This window comes from Scardinius erythrophthalmus, assembly GCF_964197995.2.
Source record: "Scardinius erythrophthalmus genome assembly, chromosome: 15".
Lineage (NCBI taxonomy): Eukaryota > Metazoa > Chordata > Actinopteri > Cypriniformes > Leuciscidae > Scardinius > Scardinius erythrophthalmus.
In genome coordinates this window covers 42,119,998-42,139,997 of record NC_138235.1, presented here as the reverse complement: position 1 = coordinate 42,139,997, position 20,000 = coordinate 42,119,998, and the positions used below count along the sequence as shown (strand labels likewise).

General features: G+C 43.4%; 1 protein-coding gene across 3 annotated transcripts in view; it reads left to right on the top strand.

The window, feature by feature from the left end:
- Nucleotides 1–20,000, top strand: part of corin (corin, serine peptidase) — a 50,581-nt gene that overhangs the window by 18,198 nt on the left and 12,383 nt on the right. For 2 of the 3 annotated variants that reach the window (XM_081387374.1, XM_081387375.1), the window contains exons 6-15: nucleotides 2,419–2,603; nucleotides 2,695–2,808; nucleotides 3,241–3,348; nucleotides 5,153–5,263; nucleotides 7,368–7,490; nucleotides 7,604–7,708; nucleotides 10,474–10,705; nucleotides 11,877–12,022; nucleotides 19,677–19,784; nucleotides 19,873–19,986. In XM_081387374.1, coding sequence (XP_081243500.1) covers nucleotides 2,419–2,603; nucleotides 2,695–2,808; nucleotides 3,241–3,348; nucleotides 5,153–5,263; nucleotides 7,368–7,490; nucleotides 7,604–7,708; nucleotides 10,474–10,705; nucleotides 11,877–12,022; nucleotides 19,677–19,784; nucleotides 19,873–19,986 — 1,346 coding nt within the window. The remainder of the gene's footprint in view (nucleotides 1–2,418; nucleotides 2,604–2,694; nucleotides 2,809–3,240; nucleotides 3,349–5,152; nucleotides 5,264–7,367; nucleotides 7,491–7,603; nucleotides 7,709–10,473; nucleotides 10,706–11,876; nucleotides 12,023–19,676; nucleotides 19,785–19,872; nucleotides 19,987–20,000) is intronic. The other variant, XM_081387376.1, reaches the window with a different exon arrangement.

Here is a 20,000-nt window from a genome sequence, read left to right as displayed (position 1 = left end):
AAGATGCTTGCCATGAAATGGGTGAATAATTCTGAGACTGCAGAAGTCATTTTCAGTTGAATTTGGGGAAAACACTTGAAATATTTGTTGTGTTGAGCTATTTAAATCACTTCAGTTTGATTTGTTCACTGCAAACAGCTGAAAGTCTGTAAATTTAGCCAATAAACCTGATTTGCAATGTTGGTTGAATAATTTCGATTACAACTGTATGATGGAGTGAAAAGAGCCAGATTGCAGGAACTTACATTTTTATTACTGATTTTTTGTGCCAATTTCCCAGGAAGTGACGATTGAACACATGGGATGAAAAAGCTGCTTTACTCGCAAATGTTTTATGTCATATTGCAGTTTTGTGCATAGGATATATTTGCAACTTTGGATGGAAACACAGCTACTGACAAATGCCAGAGGCGATGTTGTTGTTTTTCAAAACAATTGAACCAATTGCTTCGCAAAATGATTCACTGTTTCGAAGCGTTGGAAACGCCACACGCTTGTGACCCCTGCTGTTCAAAACAGTGTAAATGCTACAACAACTCAGACCAAACATGCACGAAAACAGCTTTTACAAACTCATTGCATAAGTTTTATTGAAAGTAAAATCTATTGAATGCAATTAACTAATCATCTAATAATATCAAATGCCAAGTGTCTGTATAATATGTGTTCTTTTATCAATTTTCAGGGCTTGTTTTGTTTATTCCATGGATAGCTCAGCTAAATAAGAGCTCAGCCAATAAGAGACTATTATCTACTATTATTCCTTTTAATTAGTGTGGCTATCACCAGACCAAGCTCAATCTTTAAGATCGAACATTAGTCTGGGGAGTCTGCTCTGTGTTTTCCACTGCACAAGAGGCGTGATCAACGGGCAGAGTGGAATTGGATTGGATTAAACCCGCCAATAGCACGCCAGGTGGATAAGCCAGTTTGTGATTGGTTCCCGCAAATTTGTAAAGGAAGCAGCGGAGCATAAATATACAGGTTTCCAGCCTGAGCGAAATCAAATCGCCAGCAGATCAGGCTTGGTTTACCCAGTCTACCTTTTAATTACACCAATGTCAAATTGAAACTTCTACAAATGTATAAAACTCATCAGAGATCACTCGTAGACGCTTGTTCAATGGTTCACCGATCTCAGTGACTCCTCATGATTCATGGGTTCACAGAGATCACCGCCCCCCAGAGGTGAACCATTAAAATCTCTAAACATTTCGAAACCGTTTTGACATAACGAAGCCTCATTTACTGAAATCACGTGATTTTGGCAGTTTGATACACGCTTCGAACCACTGATTCGAAGCAAAAGATTTGTAAAGGTTTTGAAGCTTCATGAAGCAGTGTTTCTAAATCACCCATGGGGGGGTCTAAATTATGCTTTTGCTTAAAGGGATACTCCACTTTTTTTGGAAATAGGCTCATTTTACAACTCCCCCAGAGTTAAACAGTTGAGTTTTACCGTTTTTGAATCCATTCAGCCGATCTCCGGTTCTGGGGGTACCACTTTTAGCATAGCTTAGCATACATCATTGAAGTGGACAAGACCATTAGCATTTCTCTCAAAAAAATTACCAAAGAGTTTCGATATTTTTCCTGTTTAAAACTTGATTCTTCTGTAGTTACATTGTGCACTAAGACCGACGAAAAATGTAAAGTTGCGATTTTCTAGGCTGATATGGCAAGGAACTATACTCTCATTCCTGCGTAATAATCAAGAAACTTTACTGCCGTACCATGAGTGCAGCAGGCGTAATGATATGACGTAGCGCCTGAAAATAGGCTACCTTCTGTCAACATAACCAACGTGACAACCTGCTTGCACAGGGAGCGATGGAAGTTACCGAGCTGGGGACTATTTTCAGGCGCCATATCATTACGCCTGCTGCACTCATGGTACGGCAGTAAAGTTTCTTGATTATTACGCAGGAATGAGAGTATAGTTCCTTGCCATATCAGCCTAGAAAATCGCAACTTTACATTTTCCGTCGGTCTTAGTGCACGATGTAACTACAGAAGAATCAAGTTTTAAATAGGAAAAATATCGAAAACTCTTTGGTCATTTTTTTGAGAGAAATGCTAATGGTCTTGTCCACTTCAATGATGTTATGCTAAGCTATGCTAAAAGTGGTACCGCCAGAACCGGAGATCGGCTGAATGGATTCAAAAACGGTAAAACTCTGGGAGTTGTAAAATGAGCCTATTTCCAAAAAAAGTGGAGTATCCCTTTAAAACAAGAAACATTATCTGCCAGTGGGGTCAGAAAAATAATCCTGTTTCCGTTTGAATTAAGTTTATTTTTCTAACCCCATAAAGAATGTTTAGATATTTGGACTGGAAACAAGACGAAAACACTGAGTGAGAAAAGCATGTTCTGCAGTTTAGCACGCGTGTTTCTCACGAGCGACGCTTGTCTTACAGGACACTGGTGCTGCCGTGTCAGTCGTTCTGTGAAGCGGCTCGTGAAGGTTGTGAACCCGTTCTGCAGATGTTCAACGCCTCCTGGCCAGAGTTCCTGCGCTGCTCTCAGTTCACCAACATCACGGGAACCGGCGCTGAAAACACACCGCTCTGTTACACGCCGCGGCAGGCTAGAGGAAAACTCTGTGAGTCGGGAAACATGGCTTTCTTCAGAGACCGGAACTGCATTTGGAATGAAGTTCTGATGGTTTGTCTTTCTGTGATTGTTGTCTTAAGCTGTGTGTGGAGGAAGCGATCACTTCCTGTGTGCGACGGGAATATGTGTTCCTCTCAAACTAGTGTGCAACGGATACAACGACTGTGACGACTGGAGCGACGAGGCCAATTGCAGTGAGTTTTCTTTTCTCATTTGTGCTTCCTTTCCTTTCCTTGTGTCTTCAGCTCCTCAAGAAACGGGAAAATGATGTGGAAGCGAAGGAAAACTTATTCGTACATATTCTTGATCACTCAATCGTCACTTCACAGCATCATCAGCTGCGCGCAAGACCTGCCTTTATAAGTTGTTGAAGTTTAGTTATTTAAGAAATTCATAGTAAATATTAATTAATCAAGATGCCTCATTATTTATTTAGTACATGTATGATTTATTTAAACTGCAGAGGTAAAACGTGCGGTTTCACACACAGCTGTGTATCCTCACGATTAGCTCCCTCACTCCTCGTCTCCTTTGAGGTATTCAAGATGTCTGCTTTGAGAAGCACTTGTTCACACGCAATGCATCACACATCTGACTGTGATCTCCTCCTTCTGTCGTTTGTCCAGCGTGTGCAGATGGAGAGTATGTGTGTGCCACTGGACGCTGTGTCAGTTCTGATCTCGTGTGCGATGGCTACGATGACTGCGGCGATCTGAGCGATGAGCAAAACTGTGGTGAGCACTGAACTGAACTGAGCTGGACGATGACATCACGGTTTACTCCAGAGCGGCTATATATATATATATATATATATATATATAAATGAACTAAATTAATAACAGAAATGAACCATCACTGAACTTAATTAAGCTGGATTGTGACGCTATTTTCTTCTAGAAACAAACTTTGTTGCATTATTTTCCTGTTATCTCTGTGAAGCTGCTTTAAAAAGCACTATATAAATAAAGGTGACTTGAGTAATGTTGACTTGGAGACACGAAAAGTGGAAATAAGGGAGATGGTAGCAGAGGGAATAAATCAATCCTACATAAAACACAAGATAACAAACAAAGAAATTACGATCGTAATGCAAAGTCGAAATAACTCAACATGAAATAGCTCATTCAGTGCCAAACAGACATCAAGAGATTCATAAGATGTTCACTGTAATGTACATTCACATTAAAGCAGTTATTTATGCGTTTTGCACACTTTTAACTGATAACTCCCAGACCGCTAAGAACGTACAACTTACCCACAGCATTTCCCCTCAACTCCTATTCCACTCGCTAAATGCCATCACTAGATGGCGCTGTCCCCATTTATGCCATAATTTAACCTATTTACACTCCGTTACATTAGCAACAATTACAACTATGGCTGTCAAACTGAACATGTTAATGCATGTGCTTAATGGCGCATCAATATTCAGAGCTGATCGTTGAAGAGAAGGGATGCACCGATATCAACATTTTGGCCGATGCCGATAACCGATAATTCTTTATATTTGAAAGCTGATAACCGATATATTGGCTGATAAATCTAAATCCAAGTTTTATTATAATTTTTGAGAGCCTGATTACAAAAACAAAAGTCTCATCATTAAAAGCCACTTCCCAAACACACAATTATAATGTTCTCATTATGATTTTATGTAGCCGAGACCGATATGGTGGCTGATATATCGTGCATCCCTATTGAAGATGGTAGGAAAAGTTTGTAGAAATGAGCAGGGACCAGTCTGAGGGATTGTCAGAGAGATGGTGGAGGAGAGAAGCCAATGTCTGTGAGGAATCTATGAAGATTTAATTCTGAACGCTAAAGTTATCGTCAAGGCCGATACACTCATGGCAAACTTCATCTTCTTTCTTCACTTGGGGGTAAAAATAAGTGAGAAATACCTTTGCAGTGATATACTGTTAGGGAACATCCCAACAACATCCACGTTTAGATGAATATGTACACATGTTCTTCGAGTTTTCCTCTCAAGAACAAAATAAGCAACAAAAAAGTGAAAACAGCGGTTCAGAAAGCATCTGATCATAGTGATGTGGATGTTTGCAGCAGCTCTAGATTCAGATCTATAGTCACATCACGTTTACTCATACAGTAATGCTTAAAAGCAACAGCTTTACAGTATTGAAAATGAAAAACAGTGTTAGTGTGTCTATTATTCAGAATCACATGCTTCAGTTTCTACTATAAAGCAGCTCTCAGTGTGTTCATGTTTGTACTCGCTCTGACCTCGATGGACTGAACAAGAGAAATGAACCAGAGATTTACACCTCAAAGGAGGCGGAGCCTCATAGCCACACCCACATGTTACATCATCATCACCATTGACCAATGGGAGCTAAAGGTGTTTACCAGCTGGAGCAAACTGTTCCAGAAAGCTTTGACAAGATGTTTTGAACAGTTCGTTGTTTATCGGGGTTAAACTTTCTACTTCCCAATAAGGGATAAAGAATTCTGCTTATGTGTTTTCCTTCTTTGAGTGATTGTTCTGTCCTGAAGTGTAATTATGGTCTGTTTCGTCAGTGTGTAATTCGGCTGAAGAGTATCGCTGTGGAGATGGGCGATGTGTTCCTCGAGACTGGCTCTGTGACGGAGACCACGACTGCCTGGACAAGAGCGACGAGATGAACTGCTGTGAGTGTGTGTGTGTGTGTGTGTGTGTGTGTGTGTGTGTGTGTGTGTGTGTGTGTGTGTGTGTGTGTGTGTGTGTGTGTGTGTGTGTGTGTGTGTGTGTGTGTGTGTGTGTGTGTGTGTGTGTGTGTGTGTGTGTGAAAGAGAAGCTATTGAAAGAGATGCTTCCAGAGGTCATAGATCCTCTTCTTAATATCATTAATTCGTCTTTGTCATTAGGATACATACCAAAAACCTTTAAGCTGGCTATGACTAAGCCACTTGTTAAAAAAACGCAACTTGATCCTACAGAATTAGTCAATTACAGGCCGATCTCGAATCTACCTTTTCTGTCAAAGATACTAGAAAAGGCAGTGTCTTCACAACTGTGTTCCTTTTTAGAAAGAAATGATATCTGAGGATTTCCAGTCCGGATTTAGACCGTACCATAGTACCGAAACAGCTCTCATTAGAGTCACAAATGATTTGCTCTTATCATCCGATCGTGGTTGTGTCTCTCTATTAGTGTTACTCGATCTTAGTGCTGCATTTCATACCATTGACCTCAACATTCTTTTAAATAGACTCGAACATTATGTTGGCATTACGGGAAATGCACTAGCATGGTTTAAATCACACTTATCTGACCGTTATCAGTTTATAGCAGTAAATGAAGAGATGTCTCATCGATCACAAGTTCAGTATGGCGTACAACAAGGCTCAGTACTAGGACCGCTGCTGTTCACTCTGTACATGCTACCCTCACACACACACACACACACACACACACACACACACACACACACACACACTCTGTACATGCTACCATTAGGAGATATCATTAGGAAACATGGCATTAGCTTTCACTGTTATGCTGACGATACTCAGCTCTATATTTCTTCAAAACCTAACGAAACTTACCAATTCACAAAATTAACAGAATGCACAGCGGATATAAAAAATTGGATGACTAGTAATTTCCTACTACTAAACTCTGAAAAAACAGAGATTCTAATTATTGGACAAAAAACTTCCTCACGTAATAACCTAGAAAACTGTCTAACACTTGATGGCTGCTCTGTTAAGTCTTCGTCGTCGGTTAGGAACGTGGGTGTGTGATACCAATGATACCAATCTTTCATTTGAAAGTCACGTGTCTAGTATCTGTAAAACCGCATTTTTCCATCTTAAAAATATATCTAAATTACGCCATATGCTCTCATTGACAAATGCGGAACAGTTAGTCCATGCGTTCATGACCTCAAGGCTAGATTACTGTAATGCTCTACTGGGTGGTTGCCCTGCACGCTTAATAAACAAACTACAGCTGGTCCAAAACGCAGCAGCTCGAGTTCTTACCAGAACCAGGTAACCCTTTACCTCAGTCCAGATGAAACATTGTCAAAATGATTCCAGTTCACATTGATACGCGGAAGCGACAAAATTCTGTATTATGAATTTAAGGGCAGACAAGTAATTTGTTGAGATCAATTTGTAAAGAAGCACTACACACCTGCGCACATATATATATTCAAACACGCATCTCTATAGACTGAACACGTGATGCGCATGTGCACGCCGTCACTGTTTTCACAGATTCGCGTTTTTGAAGTTTGCGCAGAGATCTTTTTTTTATTTTTTCGCTTGCACCTTGGAACATATTTCAGGGTTTGCGTTCTCGAGCTCCAAACACTGTTGTGTGGATGAGCGGCCGGAGCGCGTTTAGGGGTTTTCTGTGAGAACGGTGTGTGTTAGCGGCCCCTAAGTTAAAAACTAATGATCTCCGCAACGGAAGTGAATCAATCAAACTAACTTTATCTGGACAATAACTTTATTCTAGATCTGCTGTAAAGCCTAAACACTCTCTGTTACTGTAATCTCCTGTTATCACTGTAAAGCTGCTGTGAAACTCTATATTGTTAAAGCGCTGTATAAATGAAGGAGACTAGACTTGACTTAGGGTTAGGTGTGTGTGTGTGTGTGTGTGTGTGTGTGTGTGTGGCTCTGTGACGGAGACCACAACTGCCTGGACAAGAGCGACGAGCTCAACTGCCTTCACTGTACTGTGTGTTTGTGTAACCCTGCAATGCATTAACTTGTGTTTGTGTGTGTGTGTGTGTGTGTGTAGCGTGTAAGTCCCAGGGTTTAGTGGAGTGCAGGAACAAGCAGTGCATTCCCAGTGCCTTTCGCTGCGATGGTGAAGATGACTGTAAAGATGGCAGTGATGAAGAAAACTGCACACAACAACAGAGTAAGTGCGCACACACTCTCTCTCTCTCTCTCACACACACACACACACACACACACACACACACACACACACACACACACACACACACACACACTGATGGCTCTGTCTCTCAGCTCAGGGTTTGTGTCCTCCTGGTCAGTCCGGTTGTTCTTCCTCCTCCTCTGGCTGTCATGGAAACACGTCATGTGACCTGCGCAACAACACTGGCAACAACTGCAGTGAGTGAAACTGACCTCTGACCTGTGACCTGTGACCTCTGACCTCTGGCCACACACAGAGCACTGCAAAGTTTCCCATGTATTAATTCTAGATTTTTTTACTCTAGATTTGGTGTCAGTTAGTTTAGCCAAGCAACAAAAATCTCAAGTTTAAGCGTCCTGACTGCACAGTTTTAATGTGTGGGAACAGCACACGTTAACCCTTTCACTCAGAGAGTTCACTACAGTGGAGCCTATTAAAAACATTTCTTGCGTATGCATGGGTTTGATTGCATAACTGCACATCAAGCTCGACAGTGAACTCTAGTGCATCATGCATTACACTGCCACCTAGTGGCAAGCCTTTGAATGTGGGATTTGTTTTCTCCAAAAGTCAGTCAGAAATGTCAAGTTGCTACAGAATATACATCCATTTGTTTTATCCTAGGATACTCTTGCAGGTAAAAACTTTTTTTTTTTTGTCACATCTAAGTAGTCATATCATTGTTACATTTTCCAAGTATTGATTTTAGAAATTCTGATTAATCATCTGTCCACTAAAATTGGACATCATGCATCACTAGCTATATTTCAGCTACAATTCATATTATTACTGTGACTGTTGTTCTTGAAAACACTTAATCTGCAGTAACTGTAAATAAATGTATTTGTGTTATTAGATTGTAATTTGCAGTTATGTCAAAAAAGTAATCTGATTACATAATGCATGTTACTTATAATGCCTTACTTGTTACATCAAAAAAGTAATCTGATTACTCTTTACATAAAAAGTAATCTGATTACTCGTTACAATAAAAAAGTAATCTGATTACTCGTTACATCAAAAAAGTAATCTGATTACTCGTTACAATAAAAAAGTAATCTGACTACATAATGCATGTTACTTATGCGTTACTTGTAATATCAAAAAAGTAATCTGATTACTTGTTACATCAAAAAAGTAATCTGATTACTCATTACAATAAAAAGTAATCTGATTACATAATGCATGTTACTTATAATGCGTTACTTGTAACATCAAAAAAGTAATCTGATTACTCGTTACTATAAAAAAGTAATCTGATTACATAATGCATGTTACTTATAATGCGTTACTTGTAACATCAAAAAAGTAATCTGATTACTCGGCACATCAAAAAAAGTAATCTGATTACATAATGCATGTTACTTATAATGCGTTACTTGTAACATCAAAAAAGTAATCTGATTACTCGTTACTATAAAAAAGTAATCTGATTACATAATGCATGTTACTTATAATGCGTTACTTGTAACATCAAAAAAGTAATCTGATTACTCGGCACATCAAAAAAGTAATCTGATTACATAATGCATGTTACTTATAATGCGTTACTTGTAACATCAAAAAAGTAATCTGATTACTCGTTACTACAAAAAGTAATCTGATTACATAATGCTTGTTACTTATAATGCGTTACTTGTAACATCAAAAAAGTAATCTGATTACTCGTTACATCAAAAGTAATCTGATTCCGTAATGCATGTTGCTTGTAATGCATTACTTTACTCAGTAAATCTTCAAATATATCACAAACTCCGACTGTTGACCAAGAAGGTTCATCTGGTGTGTCTGTGCGAGAGCATGTGCAATACTCTTCTTCAGTTCCTAATGCTTTATTTAACATCACAACAGACATAACAAATGGAATACTCAGACTCAGACATATGAATGATTACGTTTTGACATCACTACTGGGAAATAATAACCTGATTTATTAATAAAGTCTAGTAAACACGGTTTACTTGCGTTGCCATTGGTTCGCATGTAAACCGGGACAACGGGTTATTTCAATAAGCTGATTTTTGTGAGTTATAAGCGTATTGGTGTAAATGTAAACATGCTCAATATGTTTTTCAATTAGAAGGAAGGAAATTAATGGTTTTAAAATGAAGATCAGTCAATAGGCAATAGAGACAGTTAATGAATTTACATTTAGCTGTTATTTTAGATTCTCAATTGAAATTTTATGTGCATGTAAAGAGGCTGCGTTGAACAATCAGAAAAAAACTTAATTGTTTTTATATGACTAGACTGTATATATCCCTAAAAGCAGCCAATTTATAAAACTTATACATGTATGCACTGGTCAGGTTTCTCAGCTGACTATAAAACCTGTTAGATCTCTATATAAACAAACATTAAACATTTCGGGCAAGAAACCAATTAGATGGCACCATTGTAATGCTTTACAAAAATATTATTTGCTTAGTTTTGCATAAATTAAAATGTTTTTTAAATGTGTAAATCAGTTTGCTCCTGATATCATCCGCCTTGCAATATCAAACCAGAGTAGTAAGAGGATCTCTACAAGAGGAACAGCACAGGACCGAAGAGAAAAACTACATTTGCACAATCATATTCTCAGCTGAATCTGAACTGAAGAAACTCATTTAAACTGAAAATGCAAGAAAAAAGTTTTTTAAAAGTTTTTTTTTTTTTTAAAGTAGTTCAAACAAAAGCAGGTTTGTGGACACTGATGTCGTATACAGTCTGTTTTTTTATTGTTATTATTATTATTTTATTTTTTTACTTTTTGCTTTTTTGTGTGATTATTGTTGAATTGTAGTTTGAAAAGCCTAACCAGGGACTGGGCTGAACATACCCTTTTGCTGCTGGAAATTGTAGCAATGTTTCTGTATTGTCCCTGTTAAATAAACTAATAAATAAATGAAAAAGAGCAATAAAAACACACAGAAAACCTGAAAGGATGAATGTTTGTTGATGAACTGCCTGTGTTTTTCAGGCGTCTGCGAGCCCATCTCTGTGGAGATCTGCATGAACGTGCCCTATAACTTCACCAGGTTCCCCAACTATCTGGGCCACCAGTCTCAGAAGGAGACGTCGCTGAGCTGGGAGTCCTCGCTCTTCCCCGCGCTCGTCCAGACCAACTGCTACAAATACCTCATGTTCTTCGCCTGTACGGTGCTGGTGCCAATGTGTGACCCTGTAACACAGCAGAGGGTGCCGCCCTGCAGGTCAGTGTGTGTGTGTGTGTGTGTGTGTGTGTGTGTGTCTGTGTGTGCACCTTTATGATCACATATAATCAGAGTTTGGAATTAACTTTTTTTACACATCGGCCAATTTGGCTGCTAAATTTTTAAGTGACTGGCCTTTCAAAACTTCTACTAGCCGAAAACAAACAAACAAACAAACAAACAAAAAAAGATTAACTATGTAATGGCTTTATATATATAATAAAATTTGGATTTTATATATTCATTTCTTATTCAAACTAAATCCTGTCATCTAGCATCTCCTCTCTTCCTTTTTCATCCTTTTCACCAAATATGTGTTTTAGTTGTACAGATTAATACAGTACAGAGAACATCAGAAAAACACGTAGGATGTTGGAAAATAACAATGTGTTTTCTGTTCACCAAATGCTTTTAAATCTTCACTATTGCTTCAATATAAATAAACAGCGTGACGTTATTTGTTGTGTAGTGACGTGTGTGTTCAAGTAAGCAGATATGAGCAGATATATTTAATATATCATAAGAATAGAAAAGAATAGAATAGAATAGAATCTTTATTGTCATTATACATGTACTGTACAACGTACAGTACTATGCAACATTAAACAAAGTACAATTATAATATACAAATAAAATAAAATAAATAAATAAAATAAATTAGAATTCTAAAGAGAATAAAACACATCATATCTCCCATACACAACAGATCAATACACGATATATCTCCTAATACTGCATTTCAAATTATGTTTAGTGCTGCTATCGCTTTTAGATAAAAACTGTTTTTTAATCTATTTGTTCGTGTCTTCATTGTCCTGTAACGTCTCCCCGAGGGCAGCAGTTCAAACAGGGAATGTCCGGGGTGAGATGGATCCTTTAGTATGTTCTGTGCTTTTTTGAGGCAGTGCAAACGTGACTGTCACTACATATCATGATGACTCTCGAGTATTTGCGCTAAATTTGCACTGATTTGTCTTACACGAACTTCCCAGCAAAGCGAGTAAACATAATTTACACGCCAAATTGGCTCGAGATTGGCAGCGTTTCCCGCCACTGTTGATTTTCACCCACATTTGGCGGGTGTTCATTTCAAACCCTGTATATAATGACATTGATGACTGTGTGTGTGTGTGTGTGTGTGTGTGTGTGTGTGTGTGTGTGTGTGTGTCAGGTCTCTGTGTAGGAGCTCAAAGCAGAACTGTGAGTTAGTGCTAAGAATTGTGGGATTGCAGTGGCCTAACGACACAGACTGTGCTCAGTTTCCAGAGGAAGGTCAAGTGAACAGTTCCTGTTTACTTCCTGACCCGGATGTGAACGGTCAGTACGCACACACTCACAAACTAAAGCTGAGCTGAATATCTTCCTAAATCGCACAACACTAAATTAAATATGTCTACAATGAGCAGTTACGGTGACAAACAGAGAAACGCATGAAGGAACAAAACTGAGATTTTGGTTTCAAAGGTAAAAGTGATCAGATGTTATTTGACCGAAGGATAGAATGAATTATTCTGCCGTTTCTCGTCACACTACAGCCACACTACAGTCACACTACAGCCACACCACAGTCACAGCACAGTCACAGCACAGTCACAGCCACACTAGTCACACTACAGTCACAGCCACACTACAGTCACACTACAGTCACACTACAGTCACAGCCACACTACAGTCACACTACAGTCACACTACAGTCACACCACAGTCACAGCCACACTACAGTCACACCACAGTCACAGCCACACTACAGTCACAGTCACACCACAGTCACAGCCACACTACAGTCACAGTCACACCACAGTCACAGCCACACTACAGTCACACCACAGTCACAGCCACACTACAGTCACACTACAGTCACACCACAGTCGCACCACAGTCACACTACAGCCACACTACAGCCACACTACAGTCACAGCCACACCGCAGTCACACTTCAGTCACACCACAGTCACACTACAGTCACACCACAGCCACACTACAGTTACTACAGTCACACCACAGCCACACTACAGTCACACCAGTCACAGCCACACTACAGTCACAGCCACACTACAGTCACACTACAGTCACACCACAGTCGCACCACAGTCACAGCCACACTACAGCCACACTACAGTCACACCACAGTCACAGCCACACCACAGTCACAGCCACACTACAGCCACAGCCACACTACAGTCACACTACAGTCACACCACAGTCACAGCCACACTACAGTCACAGCCACACTACAGTCACACTACAGTCACACCACAGTCACAGCCACACCACAGTCACACTACAGTCACAGCCACACTAGTCACACTACAGTCACACTACAGTCACACCACAGTCACAGCACAGTCACAGCCACACTAGTCACACTACAGTCACAGCCAGCAGCCATATCACCCTGTAGCCCAAGACTGGTTGCCCACTGAAGCTAAGCAGGGCTGAGCCTGGTTAGTAACTGGATGGGAGACCTCCTGAGAAAAACCAGGTTGCTGCTGGAAGAGGTGTTAGTGAGGCCAGCAGGGGGTGTTCACCCTGTGGTCTGTGTGGGTCCTAACGCCCCAGTGTAGTGACAGGGACACTATACTGTCAAAGAGCACTGTCCTTCGGATGAGACGTAAAACCGAGGTCCTGACTCTCTGTGGTCATTAAAAATCCCATGGCATTTCTCGTAAAGAGTAGGGGTGTAACCCCGGTGTCCTGGCCACATTCCACACATTGGCCCTTACCAATCATGGCCTCCTAATAATCCCCTTACATTGAATTGGCTCTATCACTCTCTCTCCTCTCTCCACCTATAGCTGGTGTGTGGTGAGCGCACTGGCGCCGTTGTTCTGTGGCTGCCGTCGCATCATCCAAGTGGATGCTGCACACTGGTGGTGGTTGAGGAGAGACCCCTGATATGATTGTAAAGCGCTTTGGGTGTACAGTAGTACATATGAAAGCGCTATATAAATGCCTCATTCATTCTATATAAATGCCTCATTCATTCACACTACAGTCACAGCCACACTACAGTCACACTACAGTCACAGCCACACTACAGTCACACTACAGTCACAGCCACACTACAGTCACACTACAGTCACAGCCACACTAGTCACACCATAGTCACAGCCACACTACAGTCACACTACAGTCACACTACAGTCACACCACAGTCACAGCCACACTACAGTCACAGTCACACCACAGTCACAGCCACACTACAGTCACACTACAGTCACACCACAGTCACACCACAGTCGCACCACAGTCACACTACAGCCACACTACAGCCACACTACAGTCACAGCCACACCACAGTCACACTTCAGTCACACCACAGTCACACTACAGTCACACCACAGCCACACTACAGTCACACTACAGTCACTAGTCACACCACAGCCACACTACAGTCACACTACAGTCACACCAGTCACAGCCACACTACAGTCACAGCCACACTACAGTCACACTACAGTCACACCACAGTCGCACCACAGTCACAGCCACACTACAGTCACACTACAGTCACACCACAGCCACAGCCACACCACAGTCACAGCCACACTACAGCCACAGCCACACTACAGTCACACTACAGTCACACCACAGTCACACCACAGCCACACTACAGTCACACTACAGTCACACTACAGTCACAGCCACACTACAGTCACACTACAGTCACACCACAGTCACAGCCACACCACAGTCAAACTACAGTCACAGCCACACTAGTCACGCTACAGTCACACCACAGTCACAGCCACACTACAGTCACACCACAGTCACACCACAGTCACAGCCACACTACAGTCACAGCCACACTACAGTCACAGTACAGTCACACTACAGTCACAGTCACACCACAGTCACAGCCACACCACAGTCATAGCCACACTACAGTCACACTAGTCACACTACAGTCACACCACACACAGTAACAGCCACACCACAGTCACACTACAGTCACAGCCACACCACAGTCACACTACAGTCACAGCCACACTACAGTCACACTACAGTCAAAGCCACACTACAGTCACACTACAGTCACAGCCACACTACAGTCACACCACAGTCACACTACAGTCACACTACAGTCACAGTCACACTACAGTCACACTACAGTCACAGCCACACTACAGTCACACCAGTCACAGCCACACTACAGTCACACTACAGTCACACCACAGTCACAGCCACACTACAGTCACACTACAGTCACACTAGTCACAGCCACACTACAGTCACACTACAGTCACACCACAGTCACAGCCACACCACAGTCACACTACAGTCACACCACAGTCACACCACAGTCGCACCAGTCACAGTCACACCACAGTCACACCACAGTCACAGCCACACTACAGTCACAGCCACACTACAGTCACAGTACAGTCACACTACAGTCACAGTCACACCACAGTCATAGCCACACTACAGTCACACTAGTCACACTACAGTCACACCACACACAGTCACAGTCACACTACAGTCACAGCCACACCACAGTCACACTACAGTCACAGCCACACTACAGTCACACTACAGTCAAAGCCACACTACAGTCACACTACAGTCACAGCCACACTACAGTCACACTACAGTCACACTACAGTCAGTCAAACTACATTCACACTACAGTCACAGCCACACTACAGTCACACCACAGTCACAGCCACACTACAGTCACACTACAGTCACAGCCACACTACAGTCACACTACAGTCACAGCCACACTAGTCACACTACAGTCACACTACAGTCACACCAGTCGCACCAGTCACATCCACACTACAGTCACACCACAGTCACAGCCACACTACAGTCACACTACAGTCACAGTCACACCACAGTCACAGCCACACCAGTCATAGCCACACTACAGTCACACTAGTCACACTACAGTCACACCACACACAGTCACAGCCACACCACAGTCACACTACAGTCACAGCCACACCACAGTCACACTACAGTCACAGCCACACCACAGTCACACTACAGTCACAGCCACACTACAGTCACACTAGTCAAAGCCACACTACAGTCACACTACAGTCACAGTCACACCACTGTCACAGCCACACTACAGTCACACTACAGCCACACTACAGTCACACCACAGTCACAGCCACACCACAGTCACAGCCACACTAGTCACACTACAGTCACACTACAGTCACACCACAGTCGCACCAGTCACAGCCACACTAGTCACACTACAGTCACACCACAGTCGCACCAGTCACAGCCACACTACAGTCACACCACAGTCACACCACAGTCACAGCCACACTACAGTCACAGCCACACTACAGTCACAGTACAGTCACACTACAGTCACAGTCACACCACAGTCACACCACAGTCACAGCCACACCACAGTCATAGTCACACTACTCACACTACAGTCACACCACACACAGCCACAGCCACACCACAGTCACACTACAGTCAAAGCCACACTAGTCACACTACAGTCACTTCACAGTCGCACCAGTCACAGCCACACTACAGTCACACCACAGTCAAAGCCACACTACAGTCACAGCCACACTACAGTCACACTACAGTCACAGTCACACCACAGTCACACCACAGACACAGCCACACCACAGTCACACTACAGTCACAGCCACACTACAGTCACAACACAGTCACACCACAGTCACACTACAGTCACAGCCACACTACAGTCACACTACAGTCAAAGCCACACTACAGTCACACTACAGTCACAGCCACACCACAGTCACACCACAGTCACACTACAGTCACACTACAGTCACACTACAGTCACACTACAATCACACTACAGTCACAGTCACACTACAGTCACACTACAGTCACAGCCACACTACAGTCACAGCCACACTACAGTCACACTACAGTCACACCAGTCACAGCCACACTACAGTCACAGCCACACTAAAGTCACACCACAGTCACAGCCACACTACAGTCACACTACAGTCACAGCCACACTACAGTCACACCACATTCACACTACAGTCACAGCCACACCACAGTCACACCACAGTCACACCACAGTCAAAGCCACACTACAGTCACACTAGTCACACTACAGTCACACCACACACAGTCACAGCCACACCACAGTCACACCACAGTCACAGCCACACTACAGTCACACTAGTCACACTACAGTCACACCACACACAGTCAAAGCCACACCACAGTCACAGCCACACCACAGTCACACTACAGTCACAGCCACACTACAGTCACACTACAGTCAAAGCCACACTACAGTCACACTACAGTCACAGCCACACTACAGTCACACCACAGTCACACCACAGTCACACTACAGTCACACTACAGTCACAGTCACACCACAGTCGCACCAGTCACAGCCACACTACAGTCACACCACAGTCACAGCCACACTACAGTCACAGCCACACTACAGTCACACTACAGTCACAGCCACACTACAGTCACACCACATTCACACTACAGTCACAGTCACACCACAGTCACACCACAGTCACAGCCACACTACAGTCACACTAGTCACACTACAGTCACACCACACACAGTCACAGCCACACCACAGTCACACCACAGTCACAGCCACACTACAGTCACACTAGTCACACTACAGTCACACCACACACAGTCAAAGCCACACCACAGTCACAGCCACACCACAGTCACACTACAGTCACAGCCACACTACAGTCACACTACAGTCAAAGCCACACTACAGTCACACTACAGTCACAGCCACACTACAGTCACACCACAGTCACACCACAGTCACACCACAGTCACACTACAGTCACAGTCACACCACAGTCGCACCAGTCACAGCCACACTACAGTCACACCACAGTCACAGCCACACTACAGTCACAGCCACACTACAGTCACACTACAGTCGCACCACAGTCACAGTCACACTACAGTCACACTACAGTCACAGCCACACTACAGTCACAGCCACACTAGTCACACCACAGTCACAGCCACACTACAGTCACACCACAGTCACAGCCACACTACAGTCACACTACAGTCACAGCCACACTACAGTCACACCACAGTCACACTACAGTCACAGCCACACCACAGTCACACCACAGTCACAGCCAAACTACAGTCACACTAGTCACACTACAGTCACACCACACACAGTCACAGCCACACCAGTCACACCACAGTCACACCACAGTCACAGCCACACTACAGTCACACTACAGTCACACTACAGTCAAAGCCACACTACAGTCACACCACAGTCACAGTCACACCACAGTCACAGCCACACTACAGTCACAGCCACACTACAGTCACACCACAGTCACAGTCACACCACAGTCACAGCCACACTACAGTCACACTACAGTCACAGCCACACTACAGTCACACTAGTCACAGCCACACCACAGTCACACTACAGTCGCATCACAGTCACAGTCACACTACAGTCACAGCCACACTACAGTCACACTACAGTCACAGCCACACTACAGTTACACTACAGTCACAGCCACACTACAGTCACACCACAGTCACAGCCACACTACAGTCACACTAGTCACACTACAGTCACACCACAGTCACACCACAGTCACAGCCACACCAGTCACACTACAGTCACAGCCACACTACAGTCACACTACAGTCACAGCCACACCAGTCACACTACAGTCACAGCCACACTACAGTCACACTACAGTCACAGCCAGACTACAGTCACACCACAGTCACACTACAGTCACAGCCACACCACAGTCACACCACAGTCACACAGTCACAGCCACACCACAGTCACACTACAGTCACAGCCACACCACAGTCACACCACAGTCACAGCCACACTACAGCCACACTACAGTCACAGCCACACCACAGTCACACTACAGTCACAGCCACACTACAGTCACACTACAGTCACACCAGTCACAGCCACACTACAGTCACAGCCACACTACAGTCACACTACAGTCACACCACAGTCACAGCCACACTACAGTCACACCACAGTCGCACCACAGTCACAGCCACACTACAGTCACACCACAGCCACAGCCACACTACAGTCACACCACAGTCACACTACAGTCACACCACAGCCACACTACAGTCACACAGTCACAGCCACACCACAGTCACAGCCACAGCCACACCACAGTCACACTACAGTCACAGCCACACCACAGTCACACTACAGTCAAAGCCACACTACAGTCACACCACAGTCACACTACAGTCACACTCACACTACAGTCACACCACAGTCACACTAGAGTCACACCACAGCCACACCACAGCCACACCACAGTCACACCACAGCCACACCACAGTCACACCACAGCCACACCACAGCCACACCACAGCCACACCACAGTCACACCACAGTCACACAACAGCTACACCACAGTCACACCACAGTCACACCACAGTCACACCACAGCCACACCACAGTCACACCACAGCCACACCACAGCCACACCACAGTCACACCACAGCCACACCACAGTCATCAGAATCAGTTCAGATCATATGACATAACCCGTGGAGAAAGAGTTCTGTCTCTCTCCATTAAACCATCATTAGTGCCTTATATCTGACAACATTTCATTTACATTTAATCATTTAGAAGACGCTTTTATCCAAAGCGACTTACGAATGAGGATTTGTATTTCAGATTTCAGGCAGAAATGTTCAATCCTCGCCATCAGTGTCAAATGTCCCTCGCTTTTACTCGCTTTTAACCGTGTGTTTCTATTGGCTGCCATTGACCCCTATAGAGTAAAGCCTAGAGTTCAAGACCAACAAATGAACATCACTCATCTTTGCCAAATATACCAGTGTAAAAATATGGTGTAAAAGAATCAACAGCACAAAATCAAATGAAGATCATTCTGTAACCTGAAAATGTGTGTGTGTGTGTGTGTGTGTGTGTGTGTCTGTGTGTGTCTGTGTGTGTGCGTGCGTGTGTGTGTTTTAGAGTGCTCTCCCAGTCACTTTAAGTGTCGCTCGGGAAGATGCGTGCTCTCATCCAAACGCTGTGATGGATACACAGACTGTGATGACGACAGCGACGAGGAAGCATGCGGTGAATAAAAACTCACTCACATGATGTGATAAACACACTCAACACCACAAACACACACATGTGAAGACTCCTGCGTCTCCGTCTCTAGGTTGTATGGAGAGGGGCTTGTGGGAATGTCCCGGAGACAAAACCTGCATCCAGCACAACATGATCTGTGACGGGTTTCCTGACTGCAGCCAACAGGAGGACGAGAAGAACTGCTGTGAGACACACACA